We start from the raw sequence: 18,464 nt of genomic DNA on the forward strand, positions 1-18,464 counted from the left end.
AAATCTCTCTCCTCTCACCTTAAACATGTACCCCATTTACAATTACCATTAACCCTGTCTAAACCCCTATATATCTTTATAAACTTTGATAAGGTTGCCGCTCAATCTCCTACTCCCAGTGGAAAAAAGCCCCAGTCTTTCTGCTTTGTCCTTACAATAATTTGGAACAATACAAGCAACCAGTTTATTTTCTGGTAACTGTAAACTGGATTGAATATCTTCAATTTTTTTTAAATTCACTCACTCATGGGATATGGGTGTCGCTGGGACAACTCTTACTGCCCAGCTCTAGTTAGCTTTGAGAGGGTGGTGGTGAGCTGCTTTCTTTAACTGCTGTCGTCCATTTGGTGAGGGTAGACCAGCAATGCCATTAACAATGGAGTTCCAGCATTTTGACCCAGAAATACTTAAGGAATGGCAATATCTTTCCAAGTCTTCAAATATTGTTTAGCTGGTTCCAAATCTGTTTGTGCCATTGTTCAGTTTCCATTGTGCCCACAGCACCAAGACAATCCTTTGTCAAAGTCATCAAAGTTCCATATATTACATGATTTAGATGATGTTTTATCTTCTTTCCATTGCCTTAGCCTCTGTACAACCTTCAACACTATCCAGTCTCCTACACTGCTAGTCATTCAGGGTTAAACCTATTGTAGTATTTCATCGTGACTGTTCATAATGTGTAAAGTTACAAATCACACAACACCAGGTTATAATTCAATAGATTTAATTGGAAGCACTCGCTTTCAGAGTGTTGCTCCTTCATCAGGTGGTCGTGGATTGCACAATTGTAAGACACAGAATTTATATTCTGTGTCTTACAATTGGCGCTCCGAAAGCTCGTGCTTCCAAATAAACCTGTTGGACTATAACCTGATGTTGTGTGATTTGTAACTTTGTACACCCCAATCCACTACCAGCATCTCCAAATCATTCATAATGTACACAGTGACTGCCGTTCGATGATTTTCACACCCAATTCTGTGTAGTCAACTATACGATAGCACAAGTTTTCACCTTTGGGGCCTCCTGGTAGCCATCTTCAAAATATTACTCACAACCTTGTGTGCCAATGCTGATGTCACTAACAATGCACAGCTTTACCTCCCTGTTATCATACTCAAATCCTATTATGCTACAATCCTATCCAGTCCGCTTATTTGAAAAATGACATAATTGCATTAAAGCAGTTCAGAGAAGGTTCACTTCACTCAATCCTGGGTAAGGAGGTTACCAAGGGGCAGCACGGTGGCTCGGTGGTTAGCACTGCTGCCTCACATACCAGGGCCCCAGGTTCAATTCCAGCCTTGGGCAATTGTCTGTGTGGAGTTTACACATTCTCCCTGTGTCTGTGTGAGTTTCCTCCTGGTGCTCTTGTTTCCTCCCACAATCCAAAGATGTGCAGGTCAGGTGAATTGGCCATGCTAAATTGCCCATACTGTTAGGGAAATGGGTCTGTGTGGGTTACTCTTCAGAGGGTCGGTGTGGACTAGTTGGGCCAAAGGGCCTGTTTCCGCACTGTAGGTAATCTAATCTAATCTTACGAGGGGCATGCTGGCCGTGCGCCCATTTGGAATTTAGAAAAATGAGACATGACCTTACTGAAAGTAAACAAGATCCTGAGGAGACTGTGAGAAAGTTTCTCTTTGTTGGGGAGACTTGAAATAGAGAACCCAGTTTGAGAATTACAGGCTATCTTTGGAACTGAAACATCCAATGGAGGTCTACAGATAGATTGTGTCAGGACAGAGAGAGAGAGAGAGAGAGAGAGAGAGAGAGAGAGCAAGACAAAGATGAAGATAGATAGACATGATCCCAATCTCCTCACTGTGTGACCTCCTAGTCCTTATTAGTCATGCTCATTCCATCCCGGGCTCCTGTTCTGAGCTTTCTTGGATACTTCAGGCAAGTGGACCTTCTCCCAGGTGCTGGCCCAGTCATGGTGGATTCCCCCACCTCAACTTTCTCTCTGCCACATCTTTTCTCCACTTTTCAGGGCTGGGTCCTGGACCTGGACAATGGTCTCAGGTGTTCATATGGTTGAAAGAGCTACCCATTAGCTAGAGGATCCTAAGGAGAAGGGACTCCAGTAAGTGAATGCCCATGATTGTTGGAAGTGGATTTGAGTTATTTATTTGTTCTCACATATCTCCAGAAAGATATGGTGAAAATTGCAGGAGGGCCATTATTCCCCATCTGGTGGGAAAAGTGGGAGCAATAAAAATAAGATGTCAATCTTATCAAGGACTTGAAGATTCCAAAGATAAGGTAAATCATCTGTAATTTTTAAAATAAACTTGCCTTGATGTGGAAGCATTGAAACACAGGGTGGCTCCTTCGGGGTCATTCTCAACAGGGACTATATGGCTTCCTTAGGGGCCCTGGCATATTTGAAGGAGGCCACAGACTGTTCAATAATAAAAATGATTTTCTGTCTATCTGTTTGTGTTGTTTCCTTGTTTGAAAGGGGGGCCCTGGAACCTGAGAAGAGCTCCTAGAGTGGCAAAAAAAAGTTGAGAATCAATGGGCTGGTCAGCATTGGTTTTCTCATCCACCTACCATGTCAATTTTCGAGAATCCCTGCCCCAGTAGTTGCTCAAAATTTGATGCCAGTATCCAAGCCAAACAATTTTCTGCCAGATTTAGCACCCGCAGTTTAACAGTTTCTCGGTGATGAGGTCTGGAGAGTAATTTCAAACCACCCTGAAGCCAACCCTCAGGCATGCTGACCACTCTTCCTCTAGGAGTCATTGGAAACTGGAGTCATTGGTAATAAATAGCAAGCACAGGCTCAATGGGCTGCTCCTTCTGCCCTATAACTTATCAGTGATTCAATGAATTTCCCTGAGACATAACCACAATGATCTTGACTCATCAAATTACTTTGGTTGCAAGTTTTGGCAAGACTAAATAAAAGTGAATAATTTATGCATTTTCAAAGGCTCCTCTTGAGTTTATCAACCTCTTTATGGTCTCCCCCAGTCTCCGAAGCTCTGGGGAGGAAAGCCCCAGTCTCTCCCTATAAAGCAAACTCTCCAGTTCCGGCATCATCCTTGTAAATGTTTTCTACACCCTCTCAAATTTAATAACACCCTTCTATAGGGAGGCTAGAACTGTACACAGTATTCCAAAAGTGGCCTCACAAATATACTGTGTAGCCATAACAGAACATTGCAACTTCTATACTCAATGTTCTGATCAATGAAGGCAAGCGTGCCGAATGCCATCTTCAACACCCTCTCTACCTGTGACTCCACCGTCAAGTAACTGTGTACCTGCACTCTGAGGTCTCTTTGTTTATCAACACTCTCCAAGGCCTGACTATGAAGTGTATAAGTCCTGCCCTGATTTGCCTTACCACAATGCAACACTTCACATTTATCTCAATTAAACTCTATCTGCCAATCCTCGGCCTATTGGTCCATCTGATCAAAGTCATGTTGTGGTAATCTTCTTCATTGTCCGCTACATCACCATCTGCAAATTTACAACCATACCACCTGTTTTCATTTATATAAATGATGAAAAGCAGTGGACCCAGCACTGACCCACCTCTCACTGGGATCCAGTACAAGAATGAACCCTCTACCACCACCCTCTGTCCCCTGGGTGGGGGAGTCCAAAACTAGAGGACATGGGTTTAAGTTGAGAAGGGAAAGATTTAAAAAGAAACCTGAGGGGTAACCTTTTCACGTGGTGGGTGGTGCATGTCTGGAATGAGCTGTCAGACAACTTGGTGGAGACTGGTACAATTACCACACTTAAAAGGTATCTGGATGGGTATATGAATAGGAAAAGTTTAGAGGGAAGTGGGTCAAATGCTGGCAAATGGGACGAGGTCAGATTGGGATGTCTAGTTGGCATGGATGAGTTGGACCAAAGGATCTGTTTCTGTGTTGTATGACTCTATGATACACTTGACACATGGCAGCATTGACATTTATGACTGGGAAGGGCCTGTTGTCAATCATTCAACATAGATACAACCTGTCCATCAAGTTCTATCATGTTTCGAGTCCAAACAGCTTCATGTTAAGGCGGAGTGGAGGCAGAGATGAAATGAAAAGGAAGCATATCCTGCACTCTGGGTCCCACATCCTCAGGGAAAGTGCTGCCCCATGATTTGAAAGGTCTGTGGGTTTAGAATTGGCCTGCTCAGTTACATGACAAGCCATGACAAAAACTCACATTGCTTAGTGGACGTCATCCTTAAGATGACAGACATACAGGTTTTAATGAATAATTGATGCACTGAAATTAAACAGCACAACTAAAAACATTTGAATAAATATCACTCGATAAATACAGACTAAAATCAAGAAGAACATTTGCCTATACCATGGACATTTGTTCATTAAAATACGTGCGTAGTTCAATTTACAATTAATACCATTACTTAGTAGAAGAGCTGGTAAAATAAAAATTATCTCTCCCATTTCATCAATCGGTCTGATTTGTGAAAATGTTGTGGGTTGGGGATTGTCATTCTCCAGCTTGTCATTCTGAGCTAGTTGGTACACCACCTGTCTGTGGTAAAATTTCAATCAAGAGAAATCCCATTTCATTTCAAGTTACATGGTTTGAACTTCAGTTAAATTATTAAACATGCTGTTGATTATCCAGCTGTAAATAAGAATCCATAAAGTGTACCTGATATCACTCTCCCTAACCTGACTGTCTTCCAGCTCCTCCATGTATTTTTCACCTTTCATCCAGTATATTATTGGGTTAACCGAGCTGTACCCAAAGAATGCCCTGCAGACCAGACTGGCTGGACGGCCTATTAAGAGGAAAACAAAGAAAATTTATAGATCACAGCATTCTTCTTACAAGTTCAACCCGTAGCACTGAGTGTATTTAAATCTGTATCAAGCGAGACCATTCAAAGAGGGAACCTTCAAAGAAAATTTGATTAATCAATTTCAGTCTTGTAGCTTCTAATCTGGTGTGATATTTGATGAGAAGCATTGAGTCAGTACCCCACGGTATTGCTAACCATAATCTGGAAATGCTGCTGTGTCTGACCTCATGTAAAAAATATGATGTCAAATATTGACGTCTTTTCTCTTAAGGTGCACACACCAGTCTGAATCTATAGCCATCTCGTCATGATGCCTGTTGAGGTTGGTTTAAAACACTGTGTTTCACCAGTTTTCAGTTTTGCTGTGTGGGAAAATAAACATTTCTGTACTGGGCAAACTGTTTGCCCTGGGCTGGTGCTATCCAGTTAATGCCACAGGTTTCAAACTTTCTGGTAGGTTTCTTGTGGCACAGTGATAGTGTCTTTAGCTCTGAACCAGGAGGTCTGGGATTCATGCCTCACCTGCTCCTGAGGTGTGTAATAAAACTTCTGAAGAGGCTGATGAGGAAAGCATCTGGGCCTGGAAAATGGGAGGATGCCACAGCTCTTCCATCACTGCTCTCCCAAGCAGGTAAGCGCTTATTGTTAGCTACTCACCCTGCTCATATGATACATGTTCCTAGCAAAGACAAGACAGGTGTGATGATCTATCCAAATTCTAATTGCTTCACACTCCACCACCCCCCTCCCCCCCCTGCCCCCCACCCCCCAATTCCCTTTCTCAAGGTTAAGAACATGTCTCAAACAGTGATGCAAGACTCATTGTTGAGCACGTATTGTCTCTTGTGAATGCTGGACTCCCCGGGATCAAGTTGGTAAGTATTCAGAATTAAGCACTGGGAGTGATTGCTGGTGTAGGCACAGTAGGACAGAACAGGACAGAAACAGAGCCTTTGGACCAACTCCTTCCGCACAGTTACAATTCTATGATTCTCGGCAACTCGTACTGAAACCATTCTGACATAATCAAAAAAAAAACTGAACATGTGTTCCTCCCTCAAAGGCAGAAAAGCTCCATCGACACTTCATTGCCCACATTGGAATCCCACCTCGCTTCATTCCCATCATTGTTTCTTGCCTCAGCCACACAAAAGTAAATATTTAATAGAATTAAGTAGGAAAGACACCTCTGTGCAAATAAGATATAGAACAAGTAAACTAGAATATGGTTCAATCCCCTGCTTTATAAAGCTCATCAATAGCATGTAAATAACTGAGAACGTAATAAAATTAATTTGACAACATATGATTAATGGACTTTTATACAAATTGCATAGTGTAGCAGACCTCTCATGTTTATCCAGTGGATTAGAAAGATTTGCATTTTGCAATGTATTGTGTTTATTTATGTACTGCATACTTGTGGAATCCTTCCAGTATTTAATACTTTCTATTCATATTACTGATTGCCGAGATATTTTCTATCTGATCAGACACTTTCTTATACATCTCTGGAGCAAGTAGGACTTGAACCTAGACCTTCTGGTTCAGAGGTTATAGACAGTGTCAGTGCACCAGAACCACCTTTTACAGATGGCCTACAATTATGCTATGATGTGTTGCATTTGTATCATTAATACAATGTGGCACTAACTACTGCTATGATCATTTATCAATGGAGCAATTTAAACGGGAACACTTCAGTGACCAGGAATTTGGAGCAGCTCAGGAGTACAGGAGATTGTCAGCTTGAGTTTACATTATTGTGTCATCTGATTTATCACCTTGATGTCCCATGCTATTGTCTACATCCACTTCACAACTGTATCCATCACTGCTGAGTCTTCAGAATGTCGGTGCAGTATACAAAGACTACTTAAACATTACTCACTGATCTGCATCATCTGCACTACATTAAAATGTTAAAGATGTGTCACACTATAAGCCCAAGAAGTGCAAAATATTTTCACTATAGAGAGATGAATCATGCACTAATGTTTGTGCATTAGAAATGATTCATTTTGAGCATACTGCATTTCTAAGCTCTTGATAATGCCTTTTACTTTACACACAGTTGGAAAGGATCAGATCTCTGCACTGCCTCCAATAGCAGGATACCTTTCCTTAGATGAGGCAGTACGAACTGTTCACAATATTTCAGCTGTGATCTGCCTAGTGCCTGATAGAGTTTTAGCAAAACCTCCCTACGTTTTTCTCCATTCTGTTTGAAATAAATGCCAATATGTCATCTGCCTTCCCTGTTACCTGCCGAAACTGGATGCAAGCTTTTTGTGATTTGTGCAGGTCCGCTTAATCCCTTTGTGATGCAGCTTCATGTAGTCTTTCTCCATTTAAACGTTATTCAGCTATTCTATTCTTCCTGCCCAAATTTGCCATACTTGCCCAGATTATAGAGTCATACTGAGGAAAACATCTACAAGGTGTCTGGGCCTGGGAAATGGGAGGATGCCACAGCTCTTCCATCAGTTGGGGGACTAGGGGCATGAGGTTGCACCAGTCTCCTGTCACATTTCCTTTGGACAAAGCAGGTAAGTACTTATTGTTAGCTACTCACCCTGCTCATATGATACATGTTCCTAGCAAAGACAGGACAGATGTGATGATCTAACCAAATTCTAATTGCTTCACACTTCCCCCCACCCCTTCCCTTTCTCAAGGTTAAGAACATGCCTCAAACAGTGATGCAAGACTCATTGTTGAGCACATATTACCTCTTGTGAATGCTGGAGAGCAAGGGATCAAGCTGGTAAGTATTCAGAATTAAGCACTGGGAGTGATTGCTGGTGTAAGGCACAATAGGACAAAACAGGACAGAAACAGAGCCTTTGGACCAACTCCTTCTGCACAGTTATAATTCTATGATTCTCGGTAACTCGTACTGAAACCATTCTGACATAATCAAAAAAAACTGAACATGTGTTCCTCCCTCACAGAAACAGAACTTTTGGATCAACTCATCCATGTCGACCAAGTTTCCTAAATTAAAATAGTCCCATTTACCTCTGCCAAGCTTTTGCCCATTACTTAACCTGTCTATATCCCTCTGTAAACTCCCTGTGTCATCCTTACTACTTGCCATATTTTTCTGTCATCCACAAAGTTGGTTATAATACATACACTTTTGACATCCAAGTCATTATTATATATTGTAAATAAACATGGTTCCAGCATCGAACACTGTTTCGATCCACTCCTAAAAATCCTTTCTCCCCACTCTCTGTCTTCCATTTTGTTCACCAATTCTCTATCCGTGCTGAGAAACCAACCCCTCCCAGCACCATGTGCTCTTGTCTTATTAATGAGGCTTAGCGTGGTACCTTATTTTCCCTGCAATGTTGAAGGTTCAAGCGTGACCTTACCGAAGTTTGTAAAATCATGAGGGGCATGGATAGGGTGAATAGCCAAGGTCTTTTCCTCAGGATACAGGAGTCCAAAACTAATGGAAATAGATTGAAGGTGAGAGGAGAAAGATTTAAAAGGGACCTAAGGGGGCAACCTTTTCATGCAGAGAGTGGTGCATGTATGGAATGAGCTGTCAGAGGAAGTGATGGAGACTGGTACAATTACAACACTTAAACACATCTGGATAAGTACATGACTAGGAAAGGTTTAGAGAGATATGGGCCAAGTGCTGGCATGTGGGACTAGATTAATTTAGGATATCTGGTCAGCACGGACAAGTTGGACTAAAGCGTTTGTTTCCATGCTGAACGTTTAAATGTTAAATGCTTTTTGAAAATCCATATCTATCTACTGCTTCTCCTTTATCGACATTCTTGTTAGCTCCTCAAAGAATCCTAAAGCATTTGTCAGTTATGACTTCCCATTTACAAGGTCATTCTCACTCGGCCTATATATATCATGTATTTCGAAATTGTCTGCCATTACATCTTTCATAATTTAGGATATGTTTCAACAATTTTCCCAAGAACAAATGCTAAGCTGACTGTCCTTTATTTACTTGTTTCTTCTGTCTTTTTTTTTGAATAGGGATGTTATTTTGACAATTTTCCACTTCTCTGGGACTTTTCCAGTATCTAAGGATTGTTGCAAGATTACGACCAGTACCTTTACAATCGCTGTGGCTCCTGCCTTCAATGTAATCTATTCGGTTCAGGGGTCTAATTGACCTTTAGCTCCATTTGTCTTCCTGGTACATATTCTCCAATGACCAGTCATTGTATCTATCCCCTCCTTTTGTCCCTTAGTTAGTTTGCATTGTTCGGAATGGTATTTGTACCCTCCATTGTGAAGACATACTTAAACAATTTATACTACTGGTTTAAATTTTCTGGTTGCGCATGAAGTAACCAATTGTCTCTCTAACAGAGGGCGATGCCTATATTCCCTTATGACCGATAGCTAATTATATTATGACAAGCACCATCTTCTGGGAAGTGCAATAAGGCTTCAATCTCCACTCTTCTATGAGTCAAGGTTGGATGATGCACAAGACCAACCTCTTCCTTCATTCAATGGCGTTGGTTGTAATCAGTAATTCATTCCATAAAAATGTTTACTTGGAGTCATTCACACAGCAATACCATACTGTACATGCCTTGCAGCAATATTTGAATTATAAAATATTGCAATGTGGAATTTTAAAAAATATTTCTGCCGTGGGTGTCACAAAAGAGTAAGTCATAAGATAAAAGCCCATGGCATTGGAGGTCATAGATCGGCTTGGATAGAGAATTGTTAATGGGCAGGAAACAATGAATGGGGATATGGGATTCTTTTTCACGGTGACCTGTGACCAGTGGGGTTCCACAGGGATCAGTGCTGGGACTCCAGCTGTTCACAACATATATTAAGGAGGAAGGAACTAGATATACTGTCACCAAATTTGCAAATAACATAAAAATAGGTGGCAAGGCAATTTGCAAAGGGGATGCAAACAGCTAACAAAGAGATATTGACAAGTTAAGTAGTCATGCAAAAACAGTTGGCAAATGGAATATAATGTGGAAAATTTGATTTTGATACTCAAAAGAATAGAGTATTATTGAAACTGAGAAAAGCTGCAACACTAAGGGACTGGAGGTGGGGGGGAACTTGTACTTGAAACCTAGAAAGCTAGCACACAGGTGCAGCAGGTAACCAGGAAGGTTAATGAATGTTGGCCCTTATTTCAAGTAGATTTGAGTATAAGAGTCAGGAAGTCTTATGGTAACTGTACAAAGTGCTGGTGAGACAATTTCTGGAGCATTGTGAGCAGTTGGGATCCTTTGTTAAAATACAAGGTTTACTGGCGGCATTTCAGAGAAGGTTCGGTAAGGTGATCCCTGTTTTGGAGGGATTGCCTTATGAGCAAAGATTAATCATGTTGGGACTCTATTCACAGGAGTTTAGAAGAATAACAGGTGATCTCATCAAAACATATTGGATTCTTAATGGACTTGACAGGGTTAATACTGAGATGATATTTCCCCTAATGGGAGTGTTTTGGACCAGAGGCCACAGTCTCAGTATAAAGGGGTGCCAATTTAACACTAAGATGAGGAAACATTTCTTAGCTCAGAGGGTTGAGAGTCTTTGGAATTCCTTGCCACAGAGAGCTATGGAGGCAGAATCATTTTAACATATTTAAGGCTGAGATGGATTGATTCTAGGTCAGCCAGGAAATCAGGGTTATGGGGAGAGGGCAGGAATGACGACACAAGGACAGTCAGTTCAGTCATGATCCAGCTGAATGGTGGAGGAGGCTTGAGGGGCCGAATGGCCTAATGCTGTTCTAATGATCAAACTTAAACTAAGCATCATAAATATAAACATTCAACTCCAAGAGGTGTGACAGGCAGAGGATCCCTCTATTGATTCCCTCTATTAAAGATGACAAGATTTTGTTTTAAACAGCAAGTTGTCATAACCTGGAAGTTGCTGTTGGAAATAATAGCAGAAGCTGATTCAATAGTAGGTTTCAACTGTGAATTGGAACAATACATGAAAGGACAAAAAAGTGGGAAAATGATGGGGAAGGAGCAAGGGATTATTTGCTCGTTTTACGAAGAGAGCTGGCGGAGTGACATTGAATCAAATGACCCCTTTCAGTGCTGTATCATCCTATGATTTTATAAATTCAGGAAAAATGCTCTTGACCCAGACAGTGATTGTTACATGGAATGGTCAGACAAATAGCATGGTACATGAGAAAGAATTGAATAAGTAGACTGGCTGATAGAGTGAGACAAAGAGGTGTAGGATGAGCACTGTGTGGAGCAGACACACCAGCACAGATCCTTTGGGCCAAATGGCCTATTTCTGTGCTGTAAAAACTTAGCCCTACTGAAAAGGTAAAATCTGCACTTTTACAGCATCCTAAAACAAGGGATGACTCTATAGAAATGTGGAATTGCATTGAGAAATGCATTGTCACTTTCCAATAATCAGCAGAGTGAACTTTATCTCGAAATTCTTGTCTAGGTTCAAACCATCAGATTGTAAAGGAATATATTTTAATCCCTGAAGCCAGCTGAGCTTGAAATGCACACCTTTCAAATCTTTTCTACTGTTATTAATTGGTGTTATTCCGATATAATTTTCTTGTTATGGTTCTGGGCAAATCTAGTCACTTTTAATGGGATATAGGAGCATTGCTCAGATGTTTAAAGGATCTCTGAAAGCATGATAATGACAAAGCTTCCTCAACTATATGATGGTGACTATTTAATACGTGATTAAGGAAATGATTAACTTGTGTGGCAGATAAAATGCAGAGAGAGCAATCTTAGACTTTCAGGTGGTGCACTGTGGTGATGCATGCACTTCAAATGAATTAGTCGCACATGCTGTGAAAATATTTGTTTTTAATTATTCCAAAATAAAAGCATTGGTGGACAGCTGATCAATTTAATTCACTTTATTAAGCTTTTGATTTTCTTTAAGCCAGAGGTCATTTAGATTTCACTGAAACAATGCAAATCCTTGAATCTCACAAACTTTAATTACAGGGAAATTAACTCATTCAAATTTGCTGCTAACTACACACTGAGTTCTTCATTTTGTAATAATACCTTACTTACCACTATAGTGTTCTGCAAGATGCAGTTGTTAATGATTTGGAGAAGAGGCAAAAAAGATAGGAAACAGAGGTGCAAAGAGCCTGGTGTGATTTTGCCAGCAATGTTGAAAGATCAATATGGGAGGAGATTGGGATAAGATAGAGGTCATTCAGCCCTCACAGCTCCCCCAGTGACTGGCAATAGCTATAATTTGCAATTTTACAGCAATTGCTGTAGAATTCTCAGAGTTGGAACTGTTCAGAATTTACACGGCCAAGGGAAAAGGGCAATGACACACAATACAAATAATCCATGTGGAATCTGAGTTGGGAGCACTTAGTCTGGCTTCAGATTTTGGTACACTGATTCAGCTTGACTTGAATTGATGTATGCCAACATCTAACCAACATTGGAATAATTGCGCGGTCATTTTGCAGAAACATCAGGGATAGAACATGAGTCTGTCCCTTGAGTTGACCTCATCATTCGAAAAGAATCGTGGGCTGATCTGCTTATGGCCTCATGTCTGATGTTTTGTCCATCATGACCCTTGTCCCTTGACTCCTTTGAACGTGGCTGGGAGAAAGCTTTCATTGAGACATTGCACTAGTGAGATCAAATAGAGAGCAGAGATCAGTAGCAAGTTTGAGATCACCCTCCAATTGTTTTTCATGGGGTGGGTGGACTTCACTGGAGAGATCAGCATTTGTAGCCCATCTTGAAATAGCCATTGAGATCATTAGCCTACTAGGTCATTTCAGAGAACACTTAAAAGTCAACCAATTGCTATGGGTCTGGAGTCACGTATAGGCCAGTTAAGGTAAAGATGCTAGATTTTCTTCCTGAAAGGACAGTCATCAGCCAGAAGGTTTTTATTTCACCACAATTGCTCATAGTTGTCATGGTCACCATTTTGAGATTTGCTTTTGATTCCAGATTTCTTATTGGTTGGATTCATATCTCCAAAGTATTGGTCCTATTCACAGGATGTGCAGCCCAGTGATGTTACCCTATATCACCACCTCCCCCAAGTCACGTATTGAGAATGACACTAGAGAACGATAGTTCAGCAGCACCTGTATTTTCAGAGCTATAGGAGCCACCCTGGTTGCAAAATTGCCAAAGATATCCAGATTGTCCCCTGCCAGATGGCATGAGCACCAGAAGTTGAAGTGTATGGTTGAGCTACACAGAGTGGGCAGCTGGTGGCATCAGTCACAGCATTACCAACTTGACACTGTCTTAAACATTGGTCACTAAGCAAGAGCTCTTTACTTCATTGGTTCTCAGGACATGGGCGTGACTAGCTAGGCCAGCCTTTAATGCCCATCCCTAGTTGCCCAGATGGTAGTTAAGAGTCAACCACATTGCTGTCGGTCTGAAGTCACGTGTAGGCCAGACCAGGTAAGGATGGCAGTTTCCTTCCCTCAAAGACATTAGAGAACCAGATGGGTTTTACCTTGACAATCAGCAATGGTCACCATTAGACTCCAAGTTCCAGATTTCTATTGAACTCAAACTCCACTATCTGTCATGGTAGGATTCAAACATAGGTCCCAGAACATTACCTGGGTCTCTGGATTAATAGTCTCGCAATAATATCATGAGGCCATTGCCTCCTCTATTAAATGCTATTCAAAAAAATCATCAACTACTTTCAAGTTAGTTCCTGATTAATTTCTCCTAGCTCTGTCAGATGCTGCAGAAGTCCAGAGAGATCGTAAATGTGATTTAAAGTTGGTGAAGTCAAGAGGGAGTGATGACATGCACAGTGAAGTCACTGAGTCTACCTTTAAAGTTTCTGGTCTGACCACTTGCCTTTGGTGCTGAGGTCATTCTCACCCTGTTGACATGTAACCTGAAAGGGAGAATAAGCAAAGTGGAAGGGAATGAGCTGCTCTACAGGCTGGGGGAAGAAAGACTGTGTCAACCCAAGGTGTTCAGTAAGCATTTCTCAACTCTCTTCTGAGGGATTCATTCAGTAATCCTTGTAGTTAGTTTGCTGCTCTTTCTGAGAGCTCACAAGCCTCTTTTTGAGGACTCGCATCCTTAGCCATGATAACAGTGAACTGAAAGTGCATGACTTCAGTCTGAGCTCCATTTAGGGCAATCCCTACATGCAGGTCTGGTCTCTACATTGCACACTTAGATCCACACAGTGTCAGGACCAGAGCTGGTGACTGAGAGCATGAGACTGAATGGTGATGTTTCATCATCATCAGGTGGTATTTTATGGAAATTGTAAGATTTGGAATGCATTATTGGGCTCCTGTAAGAACCCACATGTCCCTTTGAACACTGGCATCCACTGATGTGATGGCAGCTGATGGTTCTGCATGGGTTAAGACTCGGCTTGCATGGGAACAGAAATGGCACTCAAGGCAATAGCCTGTGTATTGATTGTAATGAGGTCAGCCAGGCAGAAATGTTGGTGGATGATTCAGTTTAGGGTGGAAGGTGAGGACTGGGGGGTTCTGTCCTTGTTGCGGTTGGAGGAGTGGGGTTTGAGTGCGGAGGTGCAGGATGTGAATGAGATGCGTTGGAGGGCATCTTCAACCATGTGGGAAGGGAAATTGCAGTCTTTAAAGAAGGTGGCCATCTGGTGTGTTCTATGGCGTGTATGGTCCTCTTGGGAACAGATACGGTGGAGGTGGAGGATTGGGAATACGGGATGGCATTTTTGCAGGAGGTAGGGTGGGAAGAGGTGCAATCCAGGTAGCTGTAGGAGTCAGTGGGTTTGTAAAAAATGTCAGTGTTAAAGTGGTCATCATTGATGGAGATGGAGAGGTCCAGGAAGGGGAGGGAGGTGTCAGAGGTGGTCTAGGTAAATTTAAGGTCGGGGTGGAATGTGTTGGTAAAGTTGATGAACTGCTCAACCTCCTCGCGGGAGCACGAGGTGGCGTCGATGCAGTCATCAATGTAGCGGAGGAAGAGGTGGGGAGTGGTACCGGTGTAATTACGGAAGAGCAACTGCTCTACGTAGCCAACAAAGAGACAGGCATAGCTGGGGCACATACGTGTGCCCATGGCTACCTCTTTCAACTGGAGGAAGTGGGAGGATTCAAAGGAGAAATTGTTAAGGGTGAGGACCAGTTCAGCCAAATTAATGAGAGTGTCAATGGAAGTGTACTGGTGGGACCATTAGGGGAGGATATTTCCACCACCTCCAAACAGACCCCACCACCGGGGATATATTTCCCTCCCCACCCTTTTCCGTTTTCCGCAAAGAGTGTTCCCTCCGTGACTCCCTGGTCAGGTCCATGCCCCCCTACAAACCACCCTCCCATCCTGGCACCTTCCCCTGCCACCGCAGGAATTGCAAAACCTGCGCCCACATCTCCCCACTCACCGTGATCCAAGGCCCCAAAGAAGCCTTCCACATCCATCGAAATTTCACCTGCACATCCACCAATGTCATTTATTGTATCCGTTGTTCCCATTGCGGTCTCCTTTACATTGGGGAGACTGGATGCCTTCTCACAGAGCGCTTTAGGGAACATCTCCGGGAAACCCTCAATCAACCCCACTGCCCCGTGGCTGAACTCCCCTTCCTACTCTGCTGAGGACATGCAGGTTCTGGGCCTCATCCACCGCCGCTCCCTCACCACCCGAAGCCTGAAGGAAGAACGCCTCATCTTCCGCCTCGGAACACTTCAACCCCAGGGCATCAACATGGACTTCACTAGTTTCCTCATTTCCCCTCCCCCAACCTTATCCTAGTTTCAACTTGCCAGCTCAGCACCATCCTCATGACCTGTTCCAACTGCCAATCTTCCTTCCCACCTATCCGCTCCACCTTCCTCTCTGACCTATCACCTCCATCCCCATCTCCATCTGCCTATTATATTCATGGCTACCTTCTCCCCAGTCTCACCCCCCCTCCTATTTATCTCTCCACCCCGGAGGGTCCCACCCTCATTCCTGATGAAGGACTTTTCCCTGAAACGTCGATTTTCCTGCTCCTCGGATGCTGCCTGACCTGCTGTGCTTTTCCAGCACCACTCTAATCTAGACTCTGATCTTCAGCATCTGCAGTCCTCAATTTTGCCCAAAACAAAGTTGATGTCGACAGATCTTACTTCAAAACTTACAGTGACATGAAGTAATTTTGAATATGGTGGAGAGGTAATCGCAGAGGACTCTACATGTCATTAATAACAAAGTAGTTTACTTAAAATGCAAAAATAAAACAAAGAACTGTGGATGCCAGAGATCTGAAACAAACAAGAACAGAAATCACTGGAAAAACTCAGCAGGCTTGGCAGTATCTGCAGAGAGAAAACATAAGAACATAAGAATTTGGAGCAGGAGTAGGCCATCTGGCCCTTCGAGCCTGCTCTGCCATTCAATAAGATCATGACTGATCCTCACATGACCTCAGCTCCACTTACCCGACGTATCACCATAACCCCTTAATTCCTTTACTGTTCAAAAAGTTATCGATCTTAGCTTTAAAAACATTCAATGAGGAAGCCTCAATTACTTCACCGGGCAGGGAATTCCACAGTTTCACAATTCTTTGGGTGAAGAAGTTCCTTCTCAATTCAGTCCCTGTAATTTTGAGGCTTCGCTGTCTTGTCCTAGTTTCACCCACCAGTAGAAACATCCTCTCTACTACTATCTTGTCTTTTCCCTTCATAATTTTGTATGTTTCCACAAGATTCCCCCTCATTCTTCTGAAATCCAATGAATATAACCCCAGTCTCCTCAGTCTCTCCTCATAAGCCTCATCCCTCAACTCCAGAATCAACCTCTTCTGCACCCTCTTCAGCATCAGTACATCCTTTTTCAAGCAAGGAGACCAAAACTGCACACAGTACTCCAGGTGTGACCTCACTAGCACCCTATACAGCTGCAGCATGGCCTCCCTGCTTTTAAACTCAACTCCTTTAGCAATGAAGGACAAAATTCCATTTACTTTCTTATTTACCTGCTGCACCTGCAGACCAACCTTCTGTGAGTCATGCATAAGGACAGAGTTAATATTTCATGTTCAGTGACCCTTCATCAAAATCGTTCTGAAGAATTAAGTCACTGGACTTGAAATGTTAACTCTTTTTTTCTCTCCACAGATATTGCCAGACCTCTTGAGTTTCTCCAGCAATTTGTGTGCTTGCTTGCTACTTAAAATCCATCTCAGTTAATACCTGCAGTGCAAAGGCAAAAGAATGAGCACAAAACCACTGATGAATGTCATAGTTTTCTCAAGAATATTCCGGCCTAAATCTTCTGCTTGAGAATTGTTTTAATGGTAAATACGTGTCAAGACTCTGCAGGAGTCCTGATGCATGGACTTACATTGGAATTAGAGGTTTGATTTGTTGGTAATGCTTATGTTATCCCTCATAATGTAAGAAAACAGGATGTGGGTAACTTGGTATTGAAATATCTAACAAATAGCTCTCTAATATATATTTTAGTCAGTGTCACATCAGCAACTGAGCTTTCATTAAATTACTCAGCGACAAACAATAGCTCGTTTCTCTCAGCCTATCGTGTTTTAAGTGAGTGAAGATGGATCTGAGACCATTATATCCTTGGACTACACACCGTGATGATGGCATGAGCATGTCTCTGAACGATATACTGACTTCTTAACCATGAGACGTAACGCAACAAAGTTCAAATGTCCGATGGGCTGATTCTGGACCCACTGCAAATGTCTCTACCTTGGATCTAGAGCCAGAGTTGTGGGACAGTTCTGCAGTGTTCATCCAGAGGCTGACGAATGCCTGACCAAATGCCTGGGTAACTCCGCAACTGAGCTAAAAGTCACCGTCTAATAAACACCTGACTACATTCTCGATTAGACAACTCCCCACCTCCAACATTACTAACCCTCAAACAACCTGCCTCACCTCACAGGACTATCTCCCAACACAACAAACTCCCTCAACCGTCAGGTGACAGGAGTTGGAAATCCCTGACTGCTCTTCCTGTGACCACCTAATCACAACCTGATTGCTTACTTACCTGGCTTGACTATTCAGCACCTGCTCGATGATCCCAGATTGGCAGGATCCCAGACCCAAATGCTCATTAACCCACCTACTCTCTTAATGAACTAATCCATGCTGCCCAGCTCACCATGTACCAAGGCACCCACTTACGCACTCATCAATTTGATTACATTCACGTTGGATTTTACATTTAATATGTTTAATATGCCAGCTTGGGCAGTTAAAATGGCATGTGTCTGGTCATCCCCAAATTTACTCAGGCCAGATAGAGGCTCCTGGAGTTTGGGAGAGTGCACAGTTGGTACTGCCATGTCTCCAATGCCCCAGGAAATGCATAGTGGCATTGGGTCGTGATAATCATTGCATGCAACGCACACAGCCTTTCGGCTTCAGGGATTTGTCAGCTCTCATAGAATGCCTAGTGCAAAAAGAGGCCATTTGGCCAATCAAATCTGCAGCAAAGAGCATCCAAACTATCCCCATGGTCCCACATGCACCATTGGTAACCTACACATCCCTGGACACTGTGGGACAACTTAGCACGTCTGACCCATTTTTGGACTGTGGGAGGAAACTGGAGCACCCAGATGAAACCCATGCAGATGCAGGGAGAGCATGCAATTTCCATACTGACAGTCACATGAGACTGGAATTGAATTTGGGTTCCTGGCGCTGTGAGGC

At 42.6% G+C, this 18,464-nt stretch overlaps 1 protein-coding gene across 2 annotated transcripts in view; it reads right to left on the reverse strand.

The window, feature by feature from the left end:
* il1rapl2 (interleukin 1 receptor accessory protein-like 2) overlaps positions 1 to 18,464 on the reverse strand; it is a 1,030,579-nt gene that overhangs the window by 75,967 nt on the left and 936,148 nt on the right. For both annotated transcript variants that reach the window (XM_072595577.1, XM_072595576.1), the window contains exon 7: positions 4,651 to 4,780. In XM_072595577.1, the coding sequence (XP_072451678.1) occupies positions 4,651 to 4,780 (130 nt within the window). The remainder of the gene's footprint in view (positions 1 to 4,650; positions 4,781 to 18,464) is intronic.

The sequence above is a fragment of the Chiloscyllium punctatum genome, chromosome 25 (assembly GCF_047496795.1).
Source record: "Chiloscyllium punctatum isolate Juve2018m chromosome 25, sChiPun1.3, whole genome shotgun sequence".
Taxonomy (NCBI): domain Eukaryota; kingdom Metazoa; phylum Chordata; class Chondrichthyes; order Orectolobiformes; family Hemiscylliidae; genus Chiloscyllium; species Chiloscyllium punctatum.